Here is a 25,323-nt window from a genome sequence, read left to right on the forward strand (position 1 = left end):
CTATTTGCCAAATGATGGATGCTCTTTCTAGCTAATCTGATTAGCCTGAAATGAGGACTTTTGCTGAGCACAGGCATAATAGAAAGCTGTGACAATACAGTCTTTATCATTGTAGTCACAATTAAAAAAATACTCTGAGTCTTTAACAAATGCGATATCATATTTAAACCATAAAAATGTAGTGAATCCCTCTATGCCTGTTAATAAATAAGAACTAGGAAAATAAAATATATTGTTTATAAATACCCAATACACTCCTGCTTTTATTCATCTTTAGAACATACACAGATTTTCCATGGTGATTTTGGAGACTTTTTTCTGTTTTTTATAGTGTCAAACAAATAAGGTTAAAATAAAGCCAGTAAATATTGTTTTAAATTTTGCCAGCCTTCATTTAGAATATACTAATGCTCCAGAACCTAGGAATCATGTGTGGCATTTTCTGCACCCCACCCCCACCCTGACCTCCCTCCCTCCACCTGCCTAGTCATAGATGCATTAGGTTATAAATGCATCAAGTTATAAACATAAATGCTGTTAGAATTGTTTTATTAATTTTATGTCCTAAAACAGCTTTGGTGCTATGGGTATAATTATATGTTTACCTGCATTAGCTTTCAACTTACACAACTTTCTGTTATTACATGAACATATAAAAGTTTCCTAGGGAGTTAAAGAAGGAAGGAAGAAGGAAGAAATTTGGCTCTTGCATAACCAGGGGCTTAACTACCTTCCTGGTGATCTACAGAAAAAATTAACTAGATATTTGCCAACATATTTCATGCTGCCTCGTGGGGACACAGCTTGTGAAAATCAATGTAACATTCTATTTTATCAAAATATTTTTTTCTTGGGTGCCTGGGTGGCTCAGATGGTTAAGCGTCTGCCTTCGGCTCAGGTCATGATCCCAGGGTCCTGGGATCGAGTCCCACATCAGGCTCCCTGCTGCTTGGGAGCCTGCTTCTCCCTCTGCCTCTCTCTCTCTCTCTCTCTGTCTCTCATGAATAAATAAAATCTTTAAAAAAAATATTTTTTTCTTGTACATGAACAAAAATGTGTTCTTTTTAAAATTTATATCACTCAGTTAATGTTCCTGCTATTTTGTGAATACTGAAAAATAATTCTGTAGAGGAATAATTAGGTCTGGGGGCATGTGGATTCTTTTTCCATTCTTTACTCATTCTCCGTGATACCAGGTAATTGATATGTTTTCTCTTGGACTCAGTTTTCTAACCTGCAATCTGTCCCAACTCCATAAGTCTGCAATTCCATTAGAGTAATTGTTTCCTGTTGGACATATTCAAAAAAGATGACAGTATTGCAGTCATGTTTATGCTGGGTAGAGTGCCAAGATATGTAACTTCATTTACATCCCTTTTTATAAAGTTCATTAAAATATGGAAACAGTGGGGGGCAATGTATTTGTTATCTGTTGCTGTAAAGCAAATTACCACGAACTTAGAGGCTGGAAACAACAAACATTTATTATCTCCCAGTTTCATTGGGTCAGCGTCTCACCTGCTTTGCGTCTTACAGGCTGCATTAAAGGTGTCTTCTGGGCTGTGTTCTCATCTGGAGCTGGAGTTCCTCTTCCAAGCTCTTTCAGGTTGTTGCCACAATTCTGTTCTTTGTCACAGTAAGACTGAGGCCCTCACCTCTTAGAGGTCTTCCCTTTTCATAGGCAACACACAACACAGCAGGCAGGTGAGCATCTCTGCTGCTTCACGTCTCTCACTTCTAGACCCTCTTTTGAGAGGCTCAGCCAGGATACCTCTGTTTGGGTTAAGTTTAAGTCACCTGATTGAAGACTTTAACGACACCCACAAAATCCCTTCACATTTGCCAGGTAAAATAACATCAAGATGGCAGTGATAGTCGATCACAACATTCTGTTGTTAGAAGCAAGTCTGGGGAGCTGACCACACTCGAAGGGTGCGGATCGGACAAGGTCTGGGCACAAGAGTCATGGTGGCCATCTAGCAATCCTGCTTACAACAGGTAGGCAAGACGCTGAGATTTGTGATGCCATTGTACAAATGACCAACAGTTGTCACTCAGCTTTTCCATTAGTTCTCTTGTTTGCACAGTGGAGGCCATAAGACTCATGTCACAGTGGTGTTGTAGGTGATATATGATGAGGTGATATATGCAAATAGTATCTCTTACAATTCCTGCCACCTTGTTGGTTCTCCATTGTGAATGGCCATGATTACTATTGCTGTTGTTATTATGAATTATATTACTTGACTTTGCCTCCTTCCATGGCAGGAAACTTTAATTGAATTGCTATAATTTTTCAGTTTTTATCTTGTTGGCTCAAACTATGTCGATAATTATTATACTTCCCATAACACATGAGCTATCTCATTGCCTTTTCTTGATTTCAGATGTTAATCTAATTTTGCATTTAACTGTGACACATAAAAGTGAAAATCAGTTTTCTCTAGAAGTGGTCTTTCTTATTTTGGTTTCAAGGTTTTATGAAATGTCTCGAGAGTTTAAGATTTTCAGATGCTTTTCCTTTTGTTCATTTGCATTCCGTGTTCTTCTTCTACATGCGTTACCTGTCCATTTTTGGCTTTTCTACTAGTATCTTTTGCCTTTCACTTGGAATGGGAAATGTTGCAAGCATGTGACTTGATATTTGTGCATTAGTCCCTGCTCACTAAGTGGAGATCTTAGTTTGATTTAACAGCAGCCCAGTGAGGAAGGTGCTGTTGGCATCTATTTCTCTATTTGACGGACAAGAATACAAGGCACAGACTTCTGTAGTGATTGGTTTGATGATGCATAGATTACAAATGATAATTCCCAGAAACAAGTTTTCTGCCCCCTAGATTTATGAAATTTTCTCCATTTTAAACTTTGGGTGGTTTAAATAAAGAAATCCAGACGTATCACCTTTCTCTTTTCTCTGCTGTAGTTGGTATTGATGACCTGTGTGCCTCATCTCCATTGGAGTTTCCTACACTAAGCCTCTATTATAGACTTTTGGGGAAGAAGACAGAATTGAAGGCTAGGGAACAAAGGAAACGAGAGTGAGAGAGACTGCAGGGATTTTTTTTTTTTTTTTTGAGAGGTACACTAAGCAGTTTTCAGTCCTTCAGAAGTGGGATAAAGTAAAGGAACAAAGAATTGAATCTACTTAATCTGCTTCTCTTTAAATTAAAACCCTTCAGTAAAGGATTCTAAAATAGTTTTTTTCTTTAACATTGGGCATTTTAGGGAGGTTTGACAGTCATATTACAATACATTAATGTCTTCCACTTTTGGTAAATCGAGGTTGAACAACTTAATGAATACACCATATGTGGAGGTGTCCACAATCACCCCACCACCACCCCCCACACACACCCAGCCGTTAATATCTTCCCTGTGAAGTGTTTGTAATTGCTGCTCTGATTATATATTGTGTGAACTCAAAGTACGTTATTATATTGGATGACTAATGGAATTTGGTAACAATGCACAGAAATTGGTATTCTGGAAAAGAGTTGGTTTTTAAATTGTATTCTTTCCTCAGTTTGCAGTGCATTTCATGGCTCATCTACCTCACAGTGGGTTTGTGGCTGATGGATTGAAATCTTTCTGCTGAATAGTAAACATCAGAGATAATTTGGTCTTCCCTTAGCTTTTCTCATCACTCATTCAAAATATCAAAAATAAATCCTTGATTACTGTTAATTCACTTTCATCCATACTGACAAAGGGAGAAGGCACATCCTTCAACACTTCATTGGATAAATGGGGAAGGGTTCCTAGGAGTGTGGTCTCCAAGCTTTGCAGGGGGGATTGTGTGCCTTGGAAATAAAGGGGGTCTATTAGTTCATTCTTCTTTTACTGGTCAAGGTAGCCTGCAGGCCTCTGGACACTCCAACCCTCTTTCCATTTTTGGATGGGTTTAGAGGTGAGAGAGAACCAGTTTCCTTCTTTCGTTTTTCTAAGGATGTCTCTAATGTTATTAAGTGTAAAATAAAGGTTATCTAGTATAACATTTTCAGCAAACATAAACTAATGTCAGTGATTGCTTAAATTTGTGAACAGAGACATTTGCTTGTGTAGGGTGAAATTTAATGCTAAGAACACTTATTAGAATCGGTGTTGATGCCATCTGTCATTCAGTGGTTTTTCTTCAATTAAACTGAACTGAAGCCTAGATTATTCACCACTAGGCATGCTTTTGCATTCAGTAGGTAAATATTTTTATTTGACACTTTCCTGTATAAAGAAATGACAGTTGTAGATTCTTCCTAGAACGTATTATAACATAAAGTAATGTATAATTTTATCAATCATATTCACCTAAAAAACCTTATAATACTAACTGCATGAATGAGTGTATATTAGTGCTTGTCAAAGTGTGTTCTGTGGACCAGCAGCACCCACATCCCTGAGAGATTATGAGAGATGCAGAGTCCCAGGCCTATCCCAGTTCTGCTGAACCAGAAACAGATGGATGGCACCCAGCCAGTCTGTGTTTTAAGTTTTCCAGGTGACTCTAATGCAGGCTAAGGTTTGAGAGCCACTGATACAGAAAGTGTTATCATACTCATTTTATAGATGATACAGTTGATGCTTGGTATGGGACCATGATTGGTTGAATATATGATCAGTTAATTTTAGGGCCCTTCCTCGAACCCATGGGGGGCCCTTCCTACTTAAACATCATGTGACCTCCCTCTCTTAAAGAAATAAGTAAAGGAATAGTGAATTCCATAAAGCCGGAAATCAGTATCTCTTCAATGAACCGAGAAAGGGACCATTTCACTGCTTTCTAGTAATGAGAGTGAGTTGTTCAAACTATTTACTTGAGAAAATTAACCTAGAAGAAGTTTTAATGACACAAACAATGTTTTTGTGGTCCTGTGCATTGGGTTCCGCATTTTCTTTTTATTGGAGGAGACAAAATGGGCTATCGTTAAACCCCAGAGGGGAGGCTATTGCATGTTAATAGAAGTGGGAGATACTATTTTAATCATTGCTTTCTACTCCAGTGAGTCCACAGACAGCTTTTCCACCTGGGTCTTTCCCATGCCACATTACCCACGTTGATAGTGCCCTGCGGTGGTTTTTCTGCAAACACAATTTTACATGCAGGCAAAAGAAGTTTCTTAGTCGCTGTGGTATAGGAATGAATCCCCAGGGCAGCTGTCATTAAGTACCCCTCTGTGACTTGGGGAATGAATGTTTCCTCTTGAGTTGAGAGTAGAAAACAGTGTTCATTATCTGTAGTGTAAAAGTCTATATAATGACTCCTGCTAAGATCTAGTTCTTTGTGAACTCAATTTGGGTTTTATGTGTATAAACAAATAAGTGAAGTTTAAGTCTGTTGTTTGCTCAACTGGGAGGAACTTCTTTGAAAAGGAAATGTGGCTATAAAATTAGGTGCATGTATTATGTGTGTGTGTCTGATTTCTATCCTGCATATATGTAAACATCATGTAACATATATGGAAAAGTATACTACGCATAAATGTCAGTGTTTTATGGATAATTATAAAGAGGACACACATGTAATGTCTACCGCGTCCAGAAGTGTTTGTGATAACTCTCCATGCACCCCTGTTGTGTATCTTGAGTGACTTGCAGTTTCCTGCACCCAATTCCTGCCTCTGTGCATTTGCACCTACTGTTTCCTCTTCCTGTAACCCTCCTCCCCCCTCAAAACCACAGAATTGTAAGGCTGGCAAACTGTTTCTCATCCTTGTGTATTAGCTGAAAAGATGTCATAGCCCACATCTGCAGTGTACTTTGAAATGTCTCCTTTAGAGTATAATAATTGGCTTTGTGAAGGAGCTGCTCAAAACAGTTGTCTGTTTTCTGTATTTTTGGTGTCATTCCTCAGTACCAAGTGTGTACCTGACATGTTGCAGCATTTGATAAATAATACTCCAGGGAATTGCTGACTGGCTTTTCCACTTGGATAAACCCCTCAAACCAACATCTCCAAAATGCATCATCATTTTGTCCAAACTTCCAAGTCCCAGTTTGGAATATGGAAACCCTAGGGCTATCCATGTCTTCTGTCTTCCCTTTAGGCAATTCTACCTCCATATTATGGCTCTCATCTTTCTTCCAGTTACCTACCTAATGAAGGTAGCGTCATTTGGTCTCCTGTCTCTCAAATGTCCACTTGCTTCTGGTTTTCTGGATGAAGCTTCTTCAAGCCTGGTTCTCTTCTTGTGTCTGTCTTTCCAACACAAGTTTTGATAGTCTTACTGTAGAGATAAGAAACCCAGACCAGATGTTCCATCTCCTCAAGTCTGAGGACTTTATTATGCATTTCCCTAAGTGAGGCATTGAGCCCTGCGCTGATGCCATTCTTTTCCAGCACTCATGAGGTGACCTTCAGTATTGTGGATGGTATGGCCTTAGGGGAACTTTGGCACCAGTTGTTCTGTCCTGCAAGATCTTTGCTGGGTGGCTCCCTGTCACACCCCAGAGTTTGGGAGGATTTCCAGACACTTGGCAAGAAATGGGTCAAGAGATCCTATAAAATGGGGAAAAGCAAACTTAGATGGCCAGGGCGAGCAAAAGAAAAGAAGGCACTGTTTCTTGACCTGCCTTCACAGAGAAGGTATGCAAGAGCCAGGTGTTGTTGGACCTGCTGTGTGATTGTTGTGCATCCCAGCAGACAGACTCTACCTTCCCCGTGACTGTTATATTGTACTCATGAGATCAACCTTAGGTGGAAGAAATGAATCAGACCATTTTGCATAGAGCATTTGGAATTGGTGGCAGCTGTTTGAAGGAATTGTCTGGGAACCCCAGCTACGAGAACTTGGGGACATTAAGACCTATAAGAAATTACACCCACTCCTGTCCAGAGAGTCTGAGTAGCTGAATAATGATGTAGTGCCTCTTACAAGGAGAAAGGGATTGGATGGCTGCATCCAACTCTCTTGCTGTCAGCATGGGTTGGATGGATGGCTGGAGTCACTTTAAGATAACTGTTCATTGCAGTACAGTTCCATCTCGCTGGTGTAGGGTCTACTGTATAACTTGGTGATGTGGGTGTCACAAACCTTATGGCTCAGTGTTCTAAGATGGACTCTCAGGGTTTCCATCCTTTTACCTATATCGCCTTCTGGTATCATCTCCCATGACTTTTCTTCATATGTTCTGTGCCCCAGGAATGGAACATTGAATGTTGCCCATGAGAATCCCTTCCCACAGTGCCATTACATCTTCCCTGTGCTCTTTCTTTCTCCTGGATGCCCCTCTATCCCTGTCCTCCTCCCCACCCTTTCTCCCCCGCAATGTTTTCCATCTCTGAACATCTAAAGGCTGTGAATACCTCAAGGTTCTGCCCAAACCTCTAGTCCTTTCTCATCTGGATATTTGCCAATGTTATGCCTTCCAACTCCTCTTCTCCACGCTCAGTGACTCTTCCATGGATTTTCTCTGGGACCCTGGGGGAACAACTTTCTTTTCTCTTTTGGCCCCCCTAGCAGCTAACTTTAGTTGGCATGAGCACATTCTCCCTTGTCTTATATATATACATTTCTTTACTCCCCTGTTTGATGGCAGGTCCATCCAGAGGTGCTATCATATTGTATGTATCTTGTATCCTAGAGTAACTTGCATTTTATAGGTGTTCAGTAATATATAATGAATAAATGAAAAGAACCGGGCATAAGATAGGTGTGCTAAAGGCTGGGGAGGGGGCAGGTAGGTGAGGCAGATTTATCTCTTTCCCTTGGCCAGGTGAGCTGATGGGAGCCTCTTCCACCCCCCCTTCCCCAAAACCCCATGCCATTCACATATCCTCACACTAAGACCGACTTTCAGGATTATTTTTTCAACTATAGGACAGGAAGGCCCGGTTCATCATGACTTAGGAATGGCTCATAGTATAGACTGGGGCCCCTAACCATGCCCATTATACTTTCAAAATGTCTTAGAACATATAGTAAACCAAACAGTTAGCAGTTAGCTATCTTGCTGTTTCCATTCCAATTCCATTGGTAAATGATGTGAGAGAAAAAAATATCCTAACTGCAGAGAAATCTCCAGGCAGTTCTCAAGAGAACATTATTTTTTAAAAAGTGATGTCAATGATATAAAACAAAGAAAAGAGATCTGTGTGGATGCTTAACAATTTCACATTTTTGCTTTCCAGGAGACGGAGCTGTTAGATCTCAGCCTTGTCAAGGATGCCAGATGTGGGAAGCATGCCAAAGCTCCCAAGGTAGGAAGTGGAGCCTTGTGCCCACACCAGATGCTGCTTTGATTGTTTAGCTGTGTCATGGTATCAATTAATTGCCCCAACTAAAAGTTTCTCTGTTGTTGATGTTGTAAAACACAATAAAACAGCCAGTCCTTCCAGAAGGACTCTATGCCCTAAACATTCCCACTTTTGTTAAAAGAAGGTAACAGAGAGTAAATATATAGGCAGTTGGACATGGGGGCTTGCTGTCTGTCCTCTAATTTTAGTTTTGTTTGAAAAATATATCACAATGCTAGAGTTGCTGGGTAATTCTCAATAGTTAAGATGTGCTTGAAATTACTTGAAACCTTCCTTGAACCTCCTATGCATGCATGAACTAACCTTTAGACATGATGAATAATTATAGTATAATTAGAATAATTAGAATTGTAGTTCTAATACTTTGCAACTGCCATCATTCCATCCATGAAGCCAAAGGCTCTGAAGTCCTATAAATGTCACTAGTGAAGATCTGCAGAACTTTGGGATCGCATCAGTTGTGTGGCCCGTCAATTCGTTTTCGCTTGAAAAACTTACTGCAGACCTATTCAAAGCAGTGTTTGCAGTTTATTTATTTTTTGAAGATTGTTTAAAAATGTTGAATAAAGAACATACATACATTTTTTTTTAACTTAGATTCTCTGGTGGAGTCTAGTAACAGAGTGTGTTGACTTGTCATGAAAGTGGGAAACTACTCCTTATTGTATTTAAATCTTAGTATTCGAAATACTTCCTTTCTAGCAGAGATAATATTGTCAAATAGGGAAATACAGGTGCCATTCGGGAACTCCTGCCTCTTACCATAATTGATATAAAACTAGCGATTTTCTATTTGAGTATCTGCCTGCAACTTTTGTTTTATTCTTTAAAAATCAAAATACCTTCCTTGACATTAAAAATGATCTGTTGCTGTGGAGAGGCAGAAAGAGACAAAAAAATCACCTAGAATGATTTTTCTTCAGATATGTAACAGTGCAATAGTTGTTGGCAAATTCTGCTGTGGAAAAACACCCAAATACTGCCTTTACTGCTATAGGAATTAAGCCCATCTATAGGAAAATGTGAAAAATAAAAAGACAAAAATCGGAATTACTTTCGCGAAGGTTTCTCTAAGTGTTTTCATGGGCAAACAGTCTCTTATTTGCCTTCACCTCTTAGTAATATAATAGAATTGCAGTTGTTTGGTCTTTTAATTTTGCAGCAAGCTTGTCATTATTAATGCTTCGCTGGTGATTCAGAATTGTTCAGTTTTAGTGTGGGAAAGAAATTTTCTACTTCCCCCCAAAGCGTTCCAGCCAAGTTTCGTGGAAGCCTATTAGTTCCAAGAACTTTTTTGATAACATAGTTATAAAGTTTGCCTTTGAATGCAGGTGTATTGGCCTAACTTGAAATTTCATGATCAATATTGGTTAAGACTGCTGCCTACACGCTGTCAGACCCCCTTTGTCTGCAAGGATCAGAGGCCAAGTCAGCTCTGGGGCTTCTGTCTCTCTCCTTCATTGCAGGACCCAGCCTGCTTATCAGTTCAGTGTTTCATTTATGGATGCCATGGGATATATATCTATTGAATGATGATAAAGGAACAGAACCAGCGTCTGTTCTGTGCTCAGCTGATAAACCACTATTAGATCCTAAAATACTTTTCTTAAGGACAGAGGTGGGCACTCAGAATACTCTGGCTTTTACTGTTTTGTTTTGTTTTGTTTTATTTTTTCCACCAAAGATTGCTTTCTCTGTGGATTATCCATGTTCTTGGCTTCTTTCCCTTCCGTTCCGTCCTGGTGTTCAAGAACTTCTGTTGACGTTAGTATTTTAAAACCCGGGTTCTGTTGCATCAGGTGTCCTCATGGGCGACATGGTGATCATAATAATGCAACGATAACAGTAATTATAATAGTAATAATAGTAATAATAATAATAAATGGGCACTTTATATCATTGCCATAAGGACTGAATGAAAATTCATTAGCAAATCTTTAGTAGAGGAGTTCTCAAATTTGACTGCTTGTGGAATCACCTGGAGAGCTTTAAAAACCGATGATGCCTGTTTCCTACCCCCAAAGATTCTGGTGTTCCAAGTGTAGTGTGGATTTTTGAAAAGGGCTTTTGAAAAGAAGATTTGCAGCAAAATCTGAGCACCGCTGCCTTATCACTGCTATTTAATAAGCACTCGTTAAATATTAGGCACTGTTGTTGGTGTTATTGTTCTTTTTGTATTTATTATTATTAAAAATTTTCATCAGATTCGCAGGAAGTCAGTTTTTAGTTCACTTAATGTGGAAAAGTTTACGTTGTAAAGAGAGATTGGGGGAGGGGCTTGCCGAAAGGGGCTTTGTGGGTTGACATGCACAAAAGAAGGTGATATTACTATCAGTTTAAAAGTCTTTCAGTTGCAAAAGAAAACCCCAGCTCAAACTGGATAAATAAAAAAAATAGAAATGATTAGAATGCATTGAAAATGCCAATGGAAGTGTGGTGTCCAGGTGAAGGCTCACACACCTGCTCAAAAACTGTCACCAGGAAATACGTATTTCTCTCTCTTGCCAGTCAGTCTGGCTTCCAAGGTACTGGAAGCGATTTTTATTCCATCCTCAGGATCCCATTGGTGGCCATGCTCTGCTTCCAGCTCCAGGCTTCCCCGAGTAGCAGCAGTTGAATAGGGGAATCAAAAGAGAGACCAGCTTCCTGAATACCCCGGGGTGGGGGATTTTAAATAAAATAAAAGCAGCAGGACCCAAAGCTTTAGATGAAAAAGTGTCAAGGTAATCAGTATGGAGTGAGAGAAGCATGGAAACTCCGGATGGGTGGGCAATGTAACATGAAGACAGATTGAGTGGAAGACATTCTGGGGGCTTTATAGACCGTAAAGGAAGGAAGAACATGTGTGGAGCAGATATTATTTATCAAAATACTCAGGCACCCTGCAAATATTTATCTGTGTATTGGTATTATTTTTGTTTTTCACAGCATCTCATTACATAAAAATTCACGATCTAGCTGAAGATGAACTGTTTCCTATGCCTGCTGTGACTGGAAATAACATTTATAAGAAATGGAAAAGCTTCTATGCGTTGCCCCATTAACGAATTTTAAATGTCGACTCCCAACACAGTATACAAAATTCCAGATTGGCTTTTCTGTATGCGGCCTTTGTTCTAGTTATCAGTTTCAAAATTTCTCACTGGAGAGAAATTGGGAGATATTTATCCACATGTAAAAAAATAAAAGAGAAAAAATATCTTATCCTTTGAAATCTAAAAGGTATTTATGTTTCCTTCTTCGCTCTCTCTCTGCCTCTCTCCCAGGCTTATGAAGGGTACTTAGAGGCAAAGTGCTATGGGATAAGCATCTTGCATGTGCTAAGTACACATATTCTCTGGGTCTTCATTTCAAAATGAGCTTTACTTTTAAAAAGAGAGTTTATCGGGGCGCCTGGGTGGCTCAGTCGTTAAGCGTCTGCCTTTGGCTCTTGTCATGATCCAGGGTCCTGGGATCAAGCCCGGCATCAGGCTCCCTGCTCTGCGGAAAGTCTGCTTCTCCCTCTCCCACTCCCCCTGCTGTGTTCCCTCTCTTGCTGTGTCTCTCTCTGTCAAAAACTAAATAAAATCTTAAAAAAAAAAAGAGGGTTTATCACTGTGGTTTCTGATCTATTAGTGGTGGTTCCTCACCCAAGCAGATCAATTTCGTGGCTCATGTACAGCATTAATAAAATGAAATTGATCTGACTAGAATGAAAAATATCAGCATCTTATGCAGAGCAAGTTGTTCTGTGAAACTTCTTTCGTGCATGTGAATGTATGTTCTGGATCCCAACATGAAGTGTATTTTTTTTACTATGGGCCACATCAGAAAGTTTTCAAAAAATGCTACTGAAAAGATAGTTTTTCAAATAATACATTATATGTTAAAAAAAAAAGAACATAGTAGGAAGGGAAAAGTGAAGGTGGGGAAATCGGAGGGGGAGATGAACCATGAGAGACTGTGGACTCTGAGAAACAAACTGAGGGTTCTAGAGGGGAGGGGGTGGTGGAGGGGTTAGCCTGGTGATGGGTATTAATTAAAGAGGGCATGTACTACATGGAGCACTGGGTGTTATACACAAACAATGAATCATGGAGCACTACATCAAAAACTAATGATGTAATGTATGGTGATTAACATAATAAAATAAAAAAAAGAATAAACACACACACACACACACACACACAAAGATAGTTTCTTTATCCTCAGGATTCTTAGGGTGTATGCCATCTGTACGTGTACTGAAAAGTAGATGGAAATGTGGGTTTGGATGCCAGTTCTGCCAGTAAAACGGTTTTGTCTGTCCCTCTACTTTCTCATCTATGAAATGGGGCCGGGGGGGGAGCCACAGGATTTTAGGTGTGTAAGTTGGGGTAACCCTTGATTCCAATTTTTAAAATGAGAAGTTGTGGTGCCTGGGTGGCTCAGTCAATTAAGCATCCGACTCTTGGTTTCGGCTCAGGTCACTATCTCAGGGTCCTGGGATCCTGCCCCATGTTGGACTCTGTTCTCAGTGGGGAAGTCTGCTGGAGATTCTCTCCCTCTGCCCCTCCCTGACTTGTGCTCTCTATCGCTCTCAAATAAATAAATAAATAACTCTTAAAAAAAAAAAAGGGAAGTTAATCAAGCCAAGGCACACCATCTTACAGATTATAAAGCTAATGTTGAGAAATTTACATGCCCTAAAACTTCTTACCTTGGTTGTAGAAAATCAGATGAACTTAGTAAAAAAAATCAGGTCACATTCTAACCAAGGTAAGGTGCAATGCAAACAGAAATAAAAGAAAAGAAGAAAGATTTATGTGAAATTTTGCACATGGCTTCTTGAAAGCAATTGTAGCATTGTTTTGGGCTCCATAGAGACCCTGTGATTACAGAAGCTGTCCCAGGTTTCCAACATGAAACTGTTGCTGACATTCACTCTCAATAATGTAGCAATACCACTGAAAAGTATTTCTATCGTCTTATTTTCAAATTGTGTGTCGTCCAAAGAAAACTGCTCCATGTACTTAGATGACAATTAGCCAACTCCTTCTATTGATAAAGCACAGTTTATTTCAGATGTGGAATGTTAATTGGAATACAGGTTCCTTGTATATATCTAGAGTGCAGTAATTCTGTGTGGCTTATAGTATCATTAGAATCATGTAAGATAGATTACAGTAAAATGAAATTTTAAAAATTGATCAGCTTTTGTTTTCCTAATCCCTAAATAAAAATGATGGCTTCTAAAGTTATTAAAAGCGGATTTGTAAAGCAATATACACCACAGTGTCTAGCCCTACAAGTAGACTCCAGCATCTCACTGGGTGGGGGAAACAGGTAACAGATAAATCCCACTGAGACACCCAAAGCAGGACAGAGACCATTGACCATGAGTGGTAGAGACCATTGACCATGAGTGGTAAAGACCATTGACCATGAGTGGTAGAGTGCTTGCTGCTTTTCAGAGTCATAATGGAGTAAGTTCTATTGACAAGTTGAGGTGATATGAATGGAGACATTAATTAAGAAAAGGAGCAGCATTCCAGGCAGAGGGCAGAGCAAGAGCAAAGGCCCTGAAGGAGGAACATGCTTGATATATTTGAGGAGTAGCGAGGAGGCCAGTTGGTTACAGTAGAGTGCAAGACAGAAAAGATGATAAAATCCGGGAAGTAGCCAGGGGCATATTATTCTGGCCTTGTAAACCATGCTAATGACTGTGGTTTTTTCTTCTGAGAGACCTAAGAAGGGATCTGAAAGTTCTGAGCAGAGTAGTGATAAGATCTGATTTTGCTTTTAAAAACATCACTGACCACTCACTGCGTGGAGCGTAGACCATAGAAAAGAAAGGAAGAGAAAGGAAGAAGAAGGGACACCAGCCAAATGGCTATTGCAAATATCTGGTGCAGTGTTGATGGTGATTTTGAGTGAGAGGTGTAGAGCTAATGGGGAAAAAAAGTCAGAATCTGAATTGGAAGGTGACACCACAGAATTTGTGAATGCATTGGATATGAAGGATGAAAAAAAGAATGAAGAACAATGGTTAGTGTTTTGACCTGGGAAAGTGGAAGAATTGAGTTGCCGTGTCCTCAGTTGGGAAGGAAAAAACACATTTAATCAGAAAAACTCAGAGTTGGGTTTTTTGGATAGTAAAAGTTTGAGGTGCCTATTAGATTTCTATTTGATAATGGCCTATTTGGATATACTGGTGTTCAGGGGCAAAGTTGGCCATGGAGCTGGAAGTGAATATTTGAATCTCAAAGCTAAGTGAGGTCTCTTATGGGATATACGTATAGAAGGAAAAGAACTGATAACCTGAGCCCTGGGACCTCCAGCATTTAAACTTCAAAAAGATGAAAAAGAGCCAGGAAAGAGATTGAGAATGGTATATACCCAAGAGAATTGAAAGCAGAGGCTTCAAACAGATATTTGTACACCGGTGTTCACAGTGACATTATTCAAAATAGCCAAAAGGTGAAGACAACCCACATATCCATCGCTAGATGAATGGATATACAAAATGTGGTACACATAAACACAAACGTACACATGCCACACACCACACACACGCACACACGATGGATAATTATTCACCTTTAAAAAGGAATGAAATTTTGACACAGGCTCTAACATGGATAAACTTTGAAGACATTATGGTAAGTGAAATAAGCCAGAAACAAAAGGACACATATTATAGGATTCCACTTATATGAGGTAACTAGAGTAGGCAAATCCATACAGCCAGAAAGTAGAATGCAGTTTCCAGGGACTGCTAGGAGAGAAGAGGAGAATGGAAAGTTATTTAATGGGTACAGAGTTTCAGTTTGACAAAATTAAAAAGTTCTGGAGATGAATGGTGGTTGATGGTTGCATAACACAACAATAAATATTACCTAATGTCAGTAACCTATACCCTTGAAAATCATTAAGATGGTAAATTTTTTTTTAAGATTTTATTTATTTATTTGACAGAGAGACAGCGAGAGAGGGAACACAAGCAGGCAGAGTGGGACTTGATCCCAGGACCCTGGGATCATGACCTGAGCCGAAGGCAGACGCTTAACGACTGAGCCACCCAGGCGCCCCTGATGGTCAATTTGATGGCATGCATATTTTACCACAATAAAAAAAAAAAGGAAAAGACAGAAGGCGCAACCAGTAAGGAGGGAGAAGAATCAAAAGGGAGTATTTTCTGGATATTAAAAAAGTATTTCAAGAAGAAGGGAGTAGTCATCTAGGTAAAATGGTGGAATGTCCTTCTAGCTTTTCTCACTTTTGTACACTTTTAATTTTATTCAAGATACCATTTTATATATGCTTTAATTTTTCCCCTATATCCACAGGATTTCCTGCTAATATCCAAAATAGGCTATTTATTTAAGGGTTATCAAATCCCAAATAGCTCATCATAGGATCTGGATGCCAATATATAAATCTCATAATGAGCTGTTATTTGGATGTTCTACAACAGTGGTTTCAATGAATCATCCATGAGGCCGGGAGTTGAAATGAGTGTTTTATTTATTGTCCCCCTTTGCTGATTATAAGCTATTTCCCTGACTTTGTAAAGATTCCACCATTGTGTGAAGCCACAGTCATAAAAATGTGATGCAGATATTTGAAGTTGAGGGAAGAAGAAAACCCTTTATACAACAAAATAAGGGTTTCTCTCTTTTTCTCTCAGTCGCCAGGGAGCTCTACCTTTGACCCATGTTCTTGGTTCCACCTATTTCTTAATTTACCTGACATGTTGCAAGAGTTTTTGTTTGTTTGTTGTCATCCTGTTTCCATAAAAGTATTTATTTACATCTTTACTAAATGGAGAAAAGTAGAGCTTAAAATTTCACAGAATTATCTCTGTGTGTGTAATGGTTTTGACAGCGAGTCACATTTACCTCCAGATGTAAATTATATGGCATGGTTCCTTTCTTATGTTCATTAAATTCCATAGATGTCAGTGGTTTGGTTTCCTTGGAAACAAAAACCTTTATATAACTAGTCAGAGATTTGGTAGCAGAAATATCAGGATGCTGAGGGGGGTATAGGTATCTATTTGCATTAAAACACTTCTGCCTCTTCCATCTGCCCCTCATCTTCATGGTCATTCAATAGTGAACAAGGGAAGATTTTAAAAAGCTACCATTAAAGTATAGAATATCTTCTCTAATGGTTAAAAGCTTTTTACTTTTTTTCAAGCAATCACAGAGAGGTTAAGTCTTTTCTGGGATGTTGGTGTAAATTCCCAAATTTGAGAAGAGTATGTCTCTTATCAAGAATTGAATTTGAGCAGTATATATGTATATCCATCTGTGATGGACAGCTAACTGAACGTGTGTAGCTGAATAAAGATCCTATATTTTTTTATAATAGCAAGTGTCTGTCTTAGTACCCTGCTGCTGAAGAGTTCATGAGGTCCCTGAAGGGTTATGGAGAGGGAATGGGGAACCACAGTTCTGCCCAGAGGTAATAGCAGGCCAAGGGCATGACAGCCATGAACATTCTCATTTGGCTTAGAGAGGACCCCTTGTTGAAGACAGGATTAGTAACATGAGTTATGTAAACCTCAGGTCTTTTCAGAAGGCTGTGACTCATTTTGCCATTGCTCCTATCTGGTATAATTTCAATTTAAACCCAATTTGTTCTACATGTGATGGTATAGAGTTGCATTTTGAAAACGTTTCTCAATTTTAGTTCTTACAAATGCAATGACACGCCATCTTGTGGATATATCTGATATTTATTTCATAAATTAATTCTGCATTGTGAACCGCCCTCTAAAGGGTTTTTAATCTTGGGTTCTAATGTAGAGATATGAGTAGTACTTGGGGAGCTTTTAAAATCTTGATGTGCAGGCCACACCTGGATCAATTAAATCAAAATGTCTGGTGTGGGACTCGAGCACCAATGTTTTCTTTAGAGTTCCCCAGAGATTCCTGTGTTTAGCAAAGTTTTGAGAACCATTACTCCAAGGGAAAAGCACCAGTTTAAATGGATAGTTTCTTTTTTTTTTAAATAGAGATTTTGTGCAGTAAGGTATTGAGAATTTTCCTATAGTATTTGCTTGTCAAAAAGACTGGTTTTTAGTACAGTGTCCCTTAAACTTGATTGGGTTTAGTTAACATAAAGTGCATCGTGGTGTTTGTATTAATCTCCTCCCACTGCCATAACAAAGTACCACAGACTAGGTGGCTTAAAATAACAGAAATTTATTTTCTTACAGTTCTGGAGGCTAGAACGGATCAAGGTAACAGCAAGGTTATTTTCTTCTGTGGTCTGTCATCTTGGCTTCTAGATAACTGTCTTCCTTCTTTGTCCTCACATGGTCTTCTGTCTGTACTGATCAATGTCCTAATTTACTCTTGTTTTAAGGACACCAGTGGTATTGGATCAGGGCCCATCCTCACAGCTTCATTTTAACTTAATTACCTCTTTAAAGACCTTAGCCCCCTGAGTAGAGTCACATTCTGAAATACTGGAGATTAGGACTTCAACATATGAATTTTGTGGGGACACAATTCAGTTTCTGATACTATTTCCTTATTACATTATAAAACCAAGTTTATGATTTCCTTCTTTATAGGGAGTGGTACTGTAGGATTATTTCAAAAGTGATCTAATATAAATAGATTTTTTTCTTTATAATCATAAGATTGTCAAAGTGGATAAAATGGGTAGTGGGAATCATTTCAGAAATAGGCTTTATGGCTTTTAAAAAGTGCCTTTATTTCAGAATATGTTGTTTTGTCTTATTTACTAGCACGTTTATGCTCATTTTTTCATACATCAGACCACCCAACAAGTGTCCTTGTGCATTGTGAATGCTTAATAACTTGTAGTCATTAAGTGCACAAGCCCTGAGGTCAGTTGGCCAAGACTCAAAGCCAATAACTAGCTGTAACTCAGCTAGTTCTTCTGCATCTCTGAGACTTAGTTTCCCCACCTGAATTTATGGAAATAATCTCCATGTTTAGCTTATCTGGTTGCTGCAAGGACTCAGTGATAAAATGCATATAAAACAATACAACTTTCACATCTGTTGTATACCTCGCATACATTTTAGCCATCATCAGAATGAATTTTAGTAAGAAATAAAATGTATCACTGAGGCTCATGTGATATATTGTAGTAGCAAAAGCAAGACAGAGTTACCAATTTAGAGCGAAATTCCATCTCTACTGTGGATCGCTTCAGAATGAGAGATTTATACTTTGTAGTTCTGGTATTTATACTTACCCATGAAAATCTATTTTTTATATATTAACTGTACAAAAATGAAGTTGAAGCATATTTATCCTTGAAGCCAAACACCTGCCCACAGAGGGCCATCGGTAATCCATTGCACTAAGACTTACTGTTCTTTTTTTAAAACTATCTGGATTTGCAAGCAGTTAAATAGATTTTCCCAACCATCAAAATAATTTTAGAGCAATTTGCTTTCAGTTAAGAACGTGTTGACATATTTCTCTGCCTTACGAAGCCATGGCAGCAAAATCTGAAATAGTATTTTGAAATGGAAGAACAAGGTTTGGGGTCAAAGAGACCCAGATTCAAATCCCAGTGCACATATTAACTGAGAGATCCCGGGAAGGTTTCTTAGTTTCTTTGTGCAATGATAATTCCTGCTGGCTAGGGTTGTCTCGTGAGTTGGATTATGGTTTGTAACTAGACACAAATTTTAATGTTGGACACTTTGGGAGGTCACTCACGGCTACTTAACTATCTGCCTTTGGTTCACTTTTCAATTTCTTCTCCTTAGCACTCAGTGAGTCTGATAGATGATTAAGCATTTATATAATTTAAATTGTTTTCTCTTTGAAGATCAGGTTCTAAAGTAAGTTGGCACACAATTTGACACCTGGTCCAACAGGAGAAAAAACTGGAATGCAATTTGACACATGATGTAACAGGAGAAAAATTCTGGGGAAGGGGAGGTAATATTTATGGAGTTATTGACACAATTAAGAAACATACATACCTGATATATATATACAATGGAATATTATGCAGCCATCAAAAGGAATGAGATTTTTTTTTGCCATTTGCAACAACGTGGATGGAACTGGAGGGTGTTATGCTGAGTGAAATAAGTCAATCAGAGAAAGACATGTATCATATGACCTCACTGATATGAGAAATTCTTAATCTCAGGAAACAAACTGAGGGCTGCTGGAGTGGGGGTGAGGTGGGAGGGATGGGGTGGCTTGGTGATAGACATTGGGGAGGGTATGTGCTATGGTGGGTGCTGTGACTTGTGCAAGACTGTTGAATCACAGACCTGTACCTCTGAAACAAATAATGCAATATATGTTAAGAAAAAAAAAAGAAGATAGCAGGAGGAGAAGAATGAAGGGGGGTAAATCGGACAGGGAGATGAACCATGAGAGACGATGGACTCTGAAAAACAAACTGAGGGTTCTAGAGGGGAGGGGGGTGGGGGGATGGGTTAGCCCGGTGATGGGTATTGAAGAGGGCACATTCTGCGTGGAGCACTGGGTGTTGTACACAAACGGTGAATCGTGGAACACTACATCACAAACTAATGATGTAATGTATGGTGATTAACATAACAATAAAAATTTGAGGAATAAAAAGAAACATACATACCTGAAATAGCTTTCTCAGCCATAAAGTGTGATATCATGATATTAATTTGTGAGGCCACTCAGTAGAGTGGAAGGAACTTAAGAGTATGTGTTAGTTTCTTCTGAGAATTTTGTTTTTATCATCTTTGAATGGGAAATGGCTGAAAATTATTACATTTATTCGGTTTACCATAAAAACATGAAATCCTACATGGCAGACTTTGGGAATGACATCTGACACAAAGTGGGTATGTTCAGGGATGAAAGAGTACTCGCGCCATAGTTTTTTTTTTCTGTTTTCTGAATCTGAGCACAACATTCTTGTGAAATTTCAAGTACCTGAAGAAATAGTGTTGATCTTACCTAAAAAGTGGCAATTAAAAGGCAAAATAATGTAGTAAAATATTTGCTACTTTACCCATATTTTTTAATGACAGAAATGAAATTTTCTAAGACTGCTGAGATTAATGTCTATAGCGATTTCGAGGCGATGCATTAAGCAAACTAAGCAGAATTATTTGTTTGTGTTTAGTTGTGAAACAGGATCATTAGTTCTCACAGATCAGAATTCACCTTTCAGCTTCACTCACCAAGATATTTTCTCTGTGCCTCTTGGTCCTTCATCATCCAGTGTTTCTTGACATTTTAATTTGTATCCAGGAATTACTGATTTTGGGTCAGGACCAGTGGCGCTGTGTGAATTTGTTGATCACTGTTAACCATAAATGGGTGTAACCCCATGACGAGTCACTTTATTTCCTCTCAGGGACAGAGAATACTTCTAAAAACAGTAACTCAGCATTTCTCCAAGTGAATTCCTTGGAATACTAACAGGTGTAATGAGATAAAAGTGTTGTCTGGTCAAATATGTTTGGAAGATGCTAGTTTTATTGTTGTTGTTGTTACAGAACTTCTGAGACTGATGTGTTGGACATGGATTAGGGCCATTTTCCATTCTTTTTTTTGACAATGGACCTCTTTGTCAAGCATCTCACAGGATTAATGTTCTGGTAAATGTTTCTATAGTCAGTTCTCATGAAGTCTATCACACTCCATATTGGGACTGGAACACCAGCTTAAGAGCGATGCTTATTCCCACAATAGTGCCAATACCTAATTAAAGATGTTTAAAGACCAAGTTCTTAGGTGATCTAAACCAGAAAGGTCTTTCTTTACGTGAAAATCCCTTGATAATATACGGCTGAGTTTTATCTTGTGCTCCATCGTGGATTGTTATTAATTTTAAACTGTATTAGTGTTGGCCTTACTTTGTCTTTTCTTCCTAATTTATACATTGGTTTTGACAAAAAGCCATCAGCACTGGCAATATATCATTCAAAACATGAGAATTTAATTTGTTTCTACAGTAGCTGGAACGTAGTTTGGCATTTAGGCCAGCTTAATGCATGGTGCACCACTACCGTGGAATTCCAAGTCTACTGATAATTCTTTCAGGAGACCAGTTTCCTATCGCTTTACCTGTTTGGACTTGTGTAAAATTGATGCCACTTGGCTCTCTTGAAAGAATCGTAAGTTAAGATATAGCTTGAGTTGAGGTTAAGTTAAAGGTGGTTAGAAGTTAGTTGGGGAGCAATAACTTTCAAAAGCCATAGGTTCTTCCTGGTTCCCTGTAGAGAAGCGTTCCCATGAGTTGACTTAATACCTTGGAAGTGAAGGCTTTAGCTCTGTCGCCTCAATGTGGAAGCGACAGCAGTGGTTAAGAGGCTCTACCAATGTTATCTGTGTGGCTACAGTCAGTCACTTCACTTCCTCATGTCTTGATGGCCTCATCCATACAATGAAGTTCAGAATACTATTTCTTAGCGTTTTTCTGAGGATAAAAGACCATAATGTTTCATAGTCCTGACTCTGTGTGTGGTAGCTATTGTTATTTCTGAATCTAGAAGTCATGAATTCCTACCTTTAATACACTTGCAGGTGGGGTCATTATCTGACAAATTAGACGCATTGCTACATCAGCCATAATCATAATTTTTTCTCTTATATTATGTAGGCTTCTCACTCTTTAGCTAAGTTTTCATTTTCAATTATATCTTGAATGGCACTTTTTTTAAAAAAAGATTTGCTCATCATTCATATTTCAAAAATACTAAGATGATGTTTAAATTTTACGTTAAACATTTCCTTACTAGGATTTGTAATATCTGCTTAAAAATTACTTGCCAGACATAATTTTTCTTTTTCAAATGTTAATTAAAAATTAAATTTCACTCTCTTTACTTGAAGTTAAATAAATAAGTCATTTGGTATCTGTATATGAATTACATTCGCTTTCATTTTTATGGTACATTAAGGTGAATTTAATAAGAGTTAAAAAAGAAGTTTTATGTGTTGGGACACATACAGATGATCTGGGAAATTAACTATTGACTTGATTACTTTGCCATAGGTAAATCTCTGCTATTGAAACTAGAGGTTAGTGAGAGAGATTTATTTTATTTTGGGGGACTCTGAAAATATAGTTCTATAATAATCAATTCCATTCATGCAATTTTGTTTGAATATTAAAGATTATTAAAAGGCATTAGCTACATATTTTTATTTACATATGTGAATACCAAATGAAAATCTAAATAAAATTAATTTAAGATCTTATATTAGTTCTGTCCCACATAGAGCTAGGAATGTGGAATAGCTGAATAATGCAAATAAAATTTGTGTTTACGCAGTTTTAAAGTCAATGCTTCAAATAAATTAGTGCATAATATTGGAAAAGAGTAGATCTTAGAACGTCTAAAATAAAAAGAGATACTTTATATGAGGTAGTAGTTGATAAAACCTTCAGAAAGTATATTGAATAAATTGTATAAGTAACAGCAACTGGACTTGATGTTTAATTTTATGGCTAGCTGCTCAAAATTTCATGGTTCCAGTTGATAAATCGTAAGTCAAATAATTTACTTGAAGGATACTGTGGAGCATTTGAAATACTGTAGAAGTGTGACTACAGCCCTTATTTTTACCATTTTTTTTCAAAAACAAAGTAAATTATTATTCTAGTGTGTAAATTACAAAAAAAAAAAAATGTCATCATAGATCGATTCTCTGCTCCGTCAATATTTTCCCCCTGATACTTAACTGTTGTATTACATTGTTCACATTCTTTAAGTAAATTCTTAGAAATGTTCCAAGGAACTAGAAACTCACCAAGCTTCTTTTAATCATGCCCTTAAATGTTCTGCTTTTAATTTACCAATATTCATGCTTAATTCAAGATGAATTGAGAAACCATGAAGTTGTAAAAGAAAATTAATATATGGAGCTGAATCATGCCTTGCCTTTGTGAGCTGAGCTAGTTTCTCTGGCAACAAGATGTTAGACAATAAATCATGCATCTAAAACCATATAGTTGCTGAGGCAGAGGGGAGCAAGAAGTTCAGGAGTGTCATCTGACTGTGTTAATGGCATCTTTGCCACAATTAATAAGGTGTGGTGTGGTTAATTCAAGGGCAGAAATTCAGACTGTGGTGAATCCCAGCCCATTCAAAATATTTCTTTTTAATCCTGACAAAACATATTGCTTTAATAGCATTAGTTGGTATTAGTTGCATGCGGCAAAAATTTCACACACTATTAATTCTAGCACTACATTGGATCACTAGAATTATGCGTCTTTGGCTCCAAATAAATCCTTTTGGCTGTGTGACTGAGAAGAGGAAACCAGTTATTTGGGGGGCCAGTCTTGAATTAAGCCTTCATAAAGGCTCGGTCACCAAAAAGGGGAGGGTGACACAGAACAGTTTAAGAACAAGGTGGAGAGAGTGATGGAAAGGTATTCTGTCATTAATGTTGGCAACATCTGACATTACTATAAAAAAAGTTTTTGAAAAAATTGGAGACTAAATAAATTGCCTTAGAGCTTGGATAATTCCAAATATATAAAAGAAAAATCCCAGCCATGTGTTTATCTCTAAAAAGATCAGTGTTCATCGGTGCATTTGCATACATGTCATATTAAAGTTCAAATGCTATCTTAAGTATGGCCATGATGTTAAATATTTTTCATATTTATCAGTTTATTTTTTTAAGATTTTATTTATTTATTCATGAGACAGAGAGAGAGAGAGAGAGAGAGAGAGAGAGGCAGAGGGAGAAGCAGGCTCCCAAGGAGCAGGGAGCCCGATGCGGGACCTAATCCCAGGACCCTGGGATCATGACCTGAGCTGAAGGCAGACGCTTAACCATCTGAGCCACCCAGGTGCCCCATATTTATCAGTTTATGGCAGAGGAATAATCCATTGATATGAAATTATATTAACTATTTACCATCCATTTACTGTAGAATAGTGACACAATTCCCACTTTATGTTTGCTATTGTAAGGAATCCTGAAGCAAATATGTGTCTTCATTTACCAGTTTTTTCTTTGTTGTTATTTCCTTAAATTATAGTCCTAGCTGTGGTATTACCTGTCCAAATACATTCGATTTAATCCATTGTTACAGGGTTCTTCTTCATTTTCTCTTCTTCCATGTAGCTATTTCTTTTTTCTCATAGTGGCAATTCTGTTTCCTTACTACATTAATACATGTACTGCTTTGTTACAGCCTACACAAAATAATTCCAAAATAAAAATACTAGTGTCACTAATAACCCTCAACCTAGTGAAAACACAACCTTTCTTTGCAGTTCTCTTTATTTCTTAGAACATTTCTCAATCAGAATATAGGTTCCAAATGTATTAAAATTATTTTCTGTAGAGCTATACGAATTTGCTATACAATCGGATTCTCTTATTTATAGCTATGTTCAGTTTTAGAGATTACTGTTCTTCATCTTTTTTATGAAATTTACTTTTTAAAAAAGATTTTATATATTTATTTGAGAGGGAGAGACAGAGATAGCGAATGGGATAGCGAGAGACAGCACAAGCAAGGAGGAGAGGGAGAAGCAGGCTCCCCGCTGAGCAGGGAGCCCGATGCGGGGCTCGATCCCAGGACCCCGCGATCATGACCTGAGCCAAAGGCATAACTGACTGAGCCACCCAGGTGCCCCTTAAACTTACATTTTGGGAAAATGTAAAATATTTATGTAGTTCAAAATCCAAGATTATATATGTAAGAATAGTCAGAGAAGGCTTATTCCCATCCATATCCCTTTCACCCATTCCTACCCACTTTCTAGTTATTTCCTTTCTGTGTTTCTGTTTGCAAAAATAAGGACACACACACACACACACACACACACACACACACACACACACACAGCTATCCAGTCCCCTCATCTCATCTTTTCCCAGTGATCTGAGATGCCACTTTTTCAAAATATATATCAAACATCCCTATCTTTCTTACACAAAATGTAGCATTCTGTCTCTATGCACTTATAGCTTGCCTTTTTCACTTAGCATAACCTCAAAACCACTCCATATTGGTCCTGAGGATCTTTTTCATTCTTCTATACAGCGGCCCATTATTCCCCTGCATGGGGTACTGTACTTTGTTCAGTCAGTTTCTTATGGACAGCAAGCATGTAGGTGGTTTCCAATATTTTGCTGTTTCGTATGAGG

At 38.2% G+C, this 25,323-nt stretch overlaps 1 protein-coding gene across 7 annotated transcripts in view; it reads left to right on the plus strand.

Annotated features, from left to right (window-relative positions):
- PLCB1 (phospholipase C beta 1) overlaps positions 1-25,323 on the plus strand; it is a 722,355-nt gene that overhangs the window by 238,027 nt on the left and 459,005 nt on the right. For all 7 annotated transcript variants that reach the window (XR_012374115.1, XM_025876536.2, XM_073878364.1 and 4 more), the window contains exon 3: positions 8,123-8,191. Coding sequence is in view for 6 of the 7 variants with exons in the window: in XM_025876536.2 (XP_025732321.1) it covers positions 8,123-8,191 (69 nt within the window). In the remaining variant the exon portion in view is untranslated. The remainder of the gene's footprint in view (positions 1-8,122; positions 8,192-25,323) is intronic.

This window comes from Callorhinus ursinus, unplaced genomic scaffold, assembly GCF_003265705.2.
Source record: "Callorhinus ursinus isolate GAN/ISIS: 27379988/994484 unplaced genomic scaffold, GSC_fseal_2.0 scaffold29, whole genome shotgun sequence".
Taxonomy (NCBI): Eukaryota; Metazoa; Chordata; class Mammalia; order Carnivora; family Otariidae; genus Callorhinus; species Callorhinus ursinus.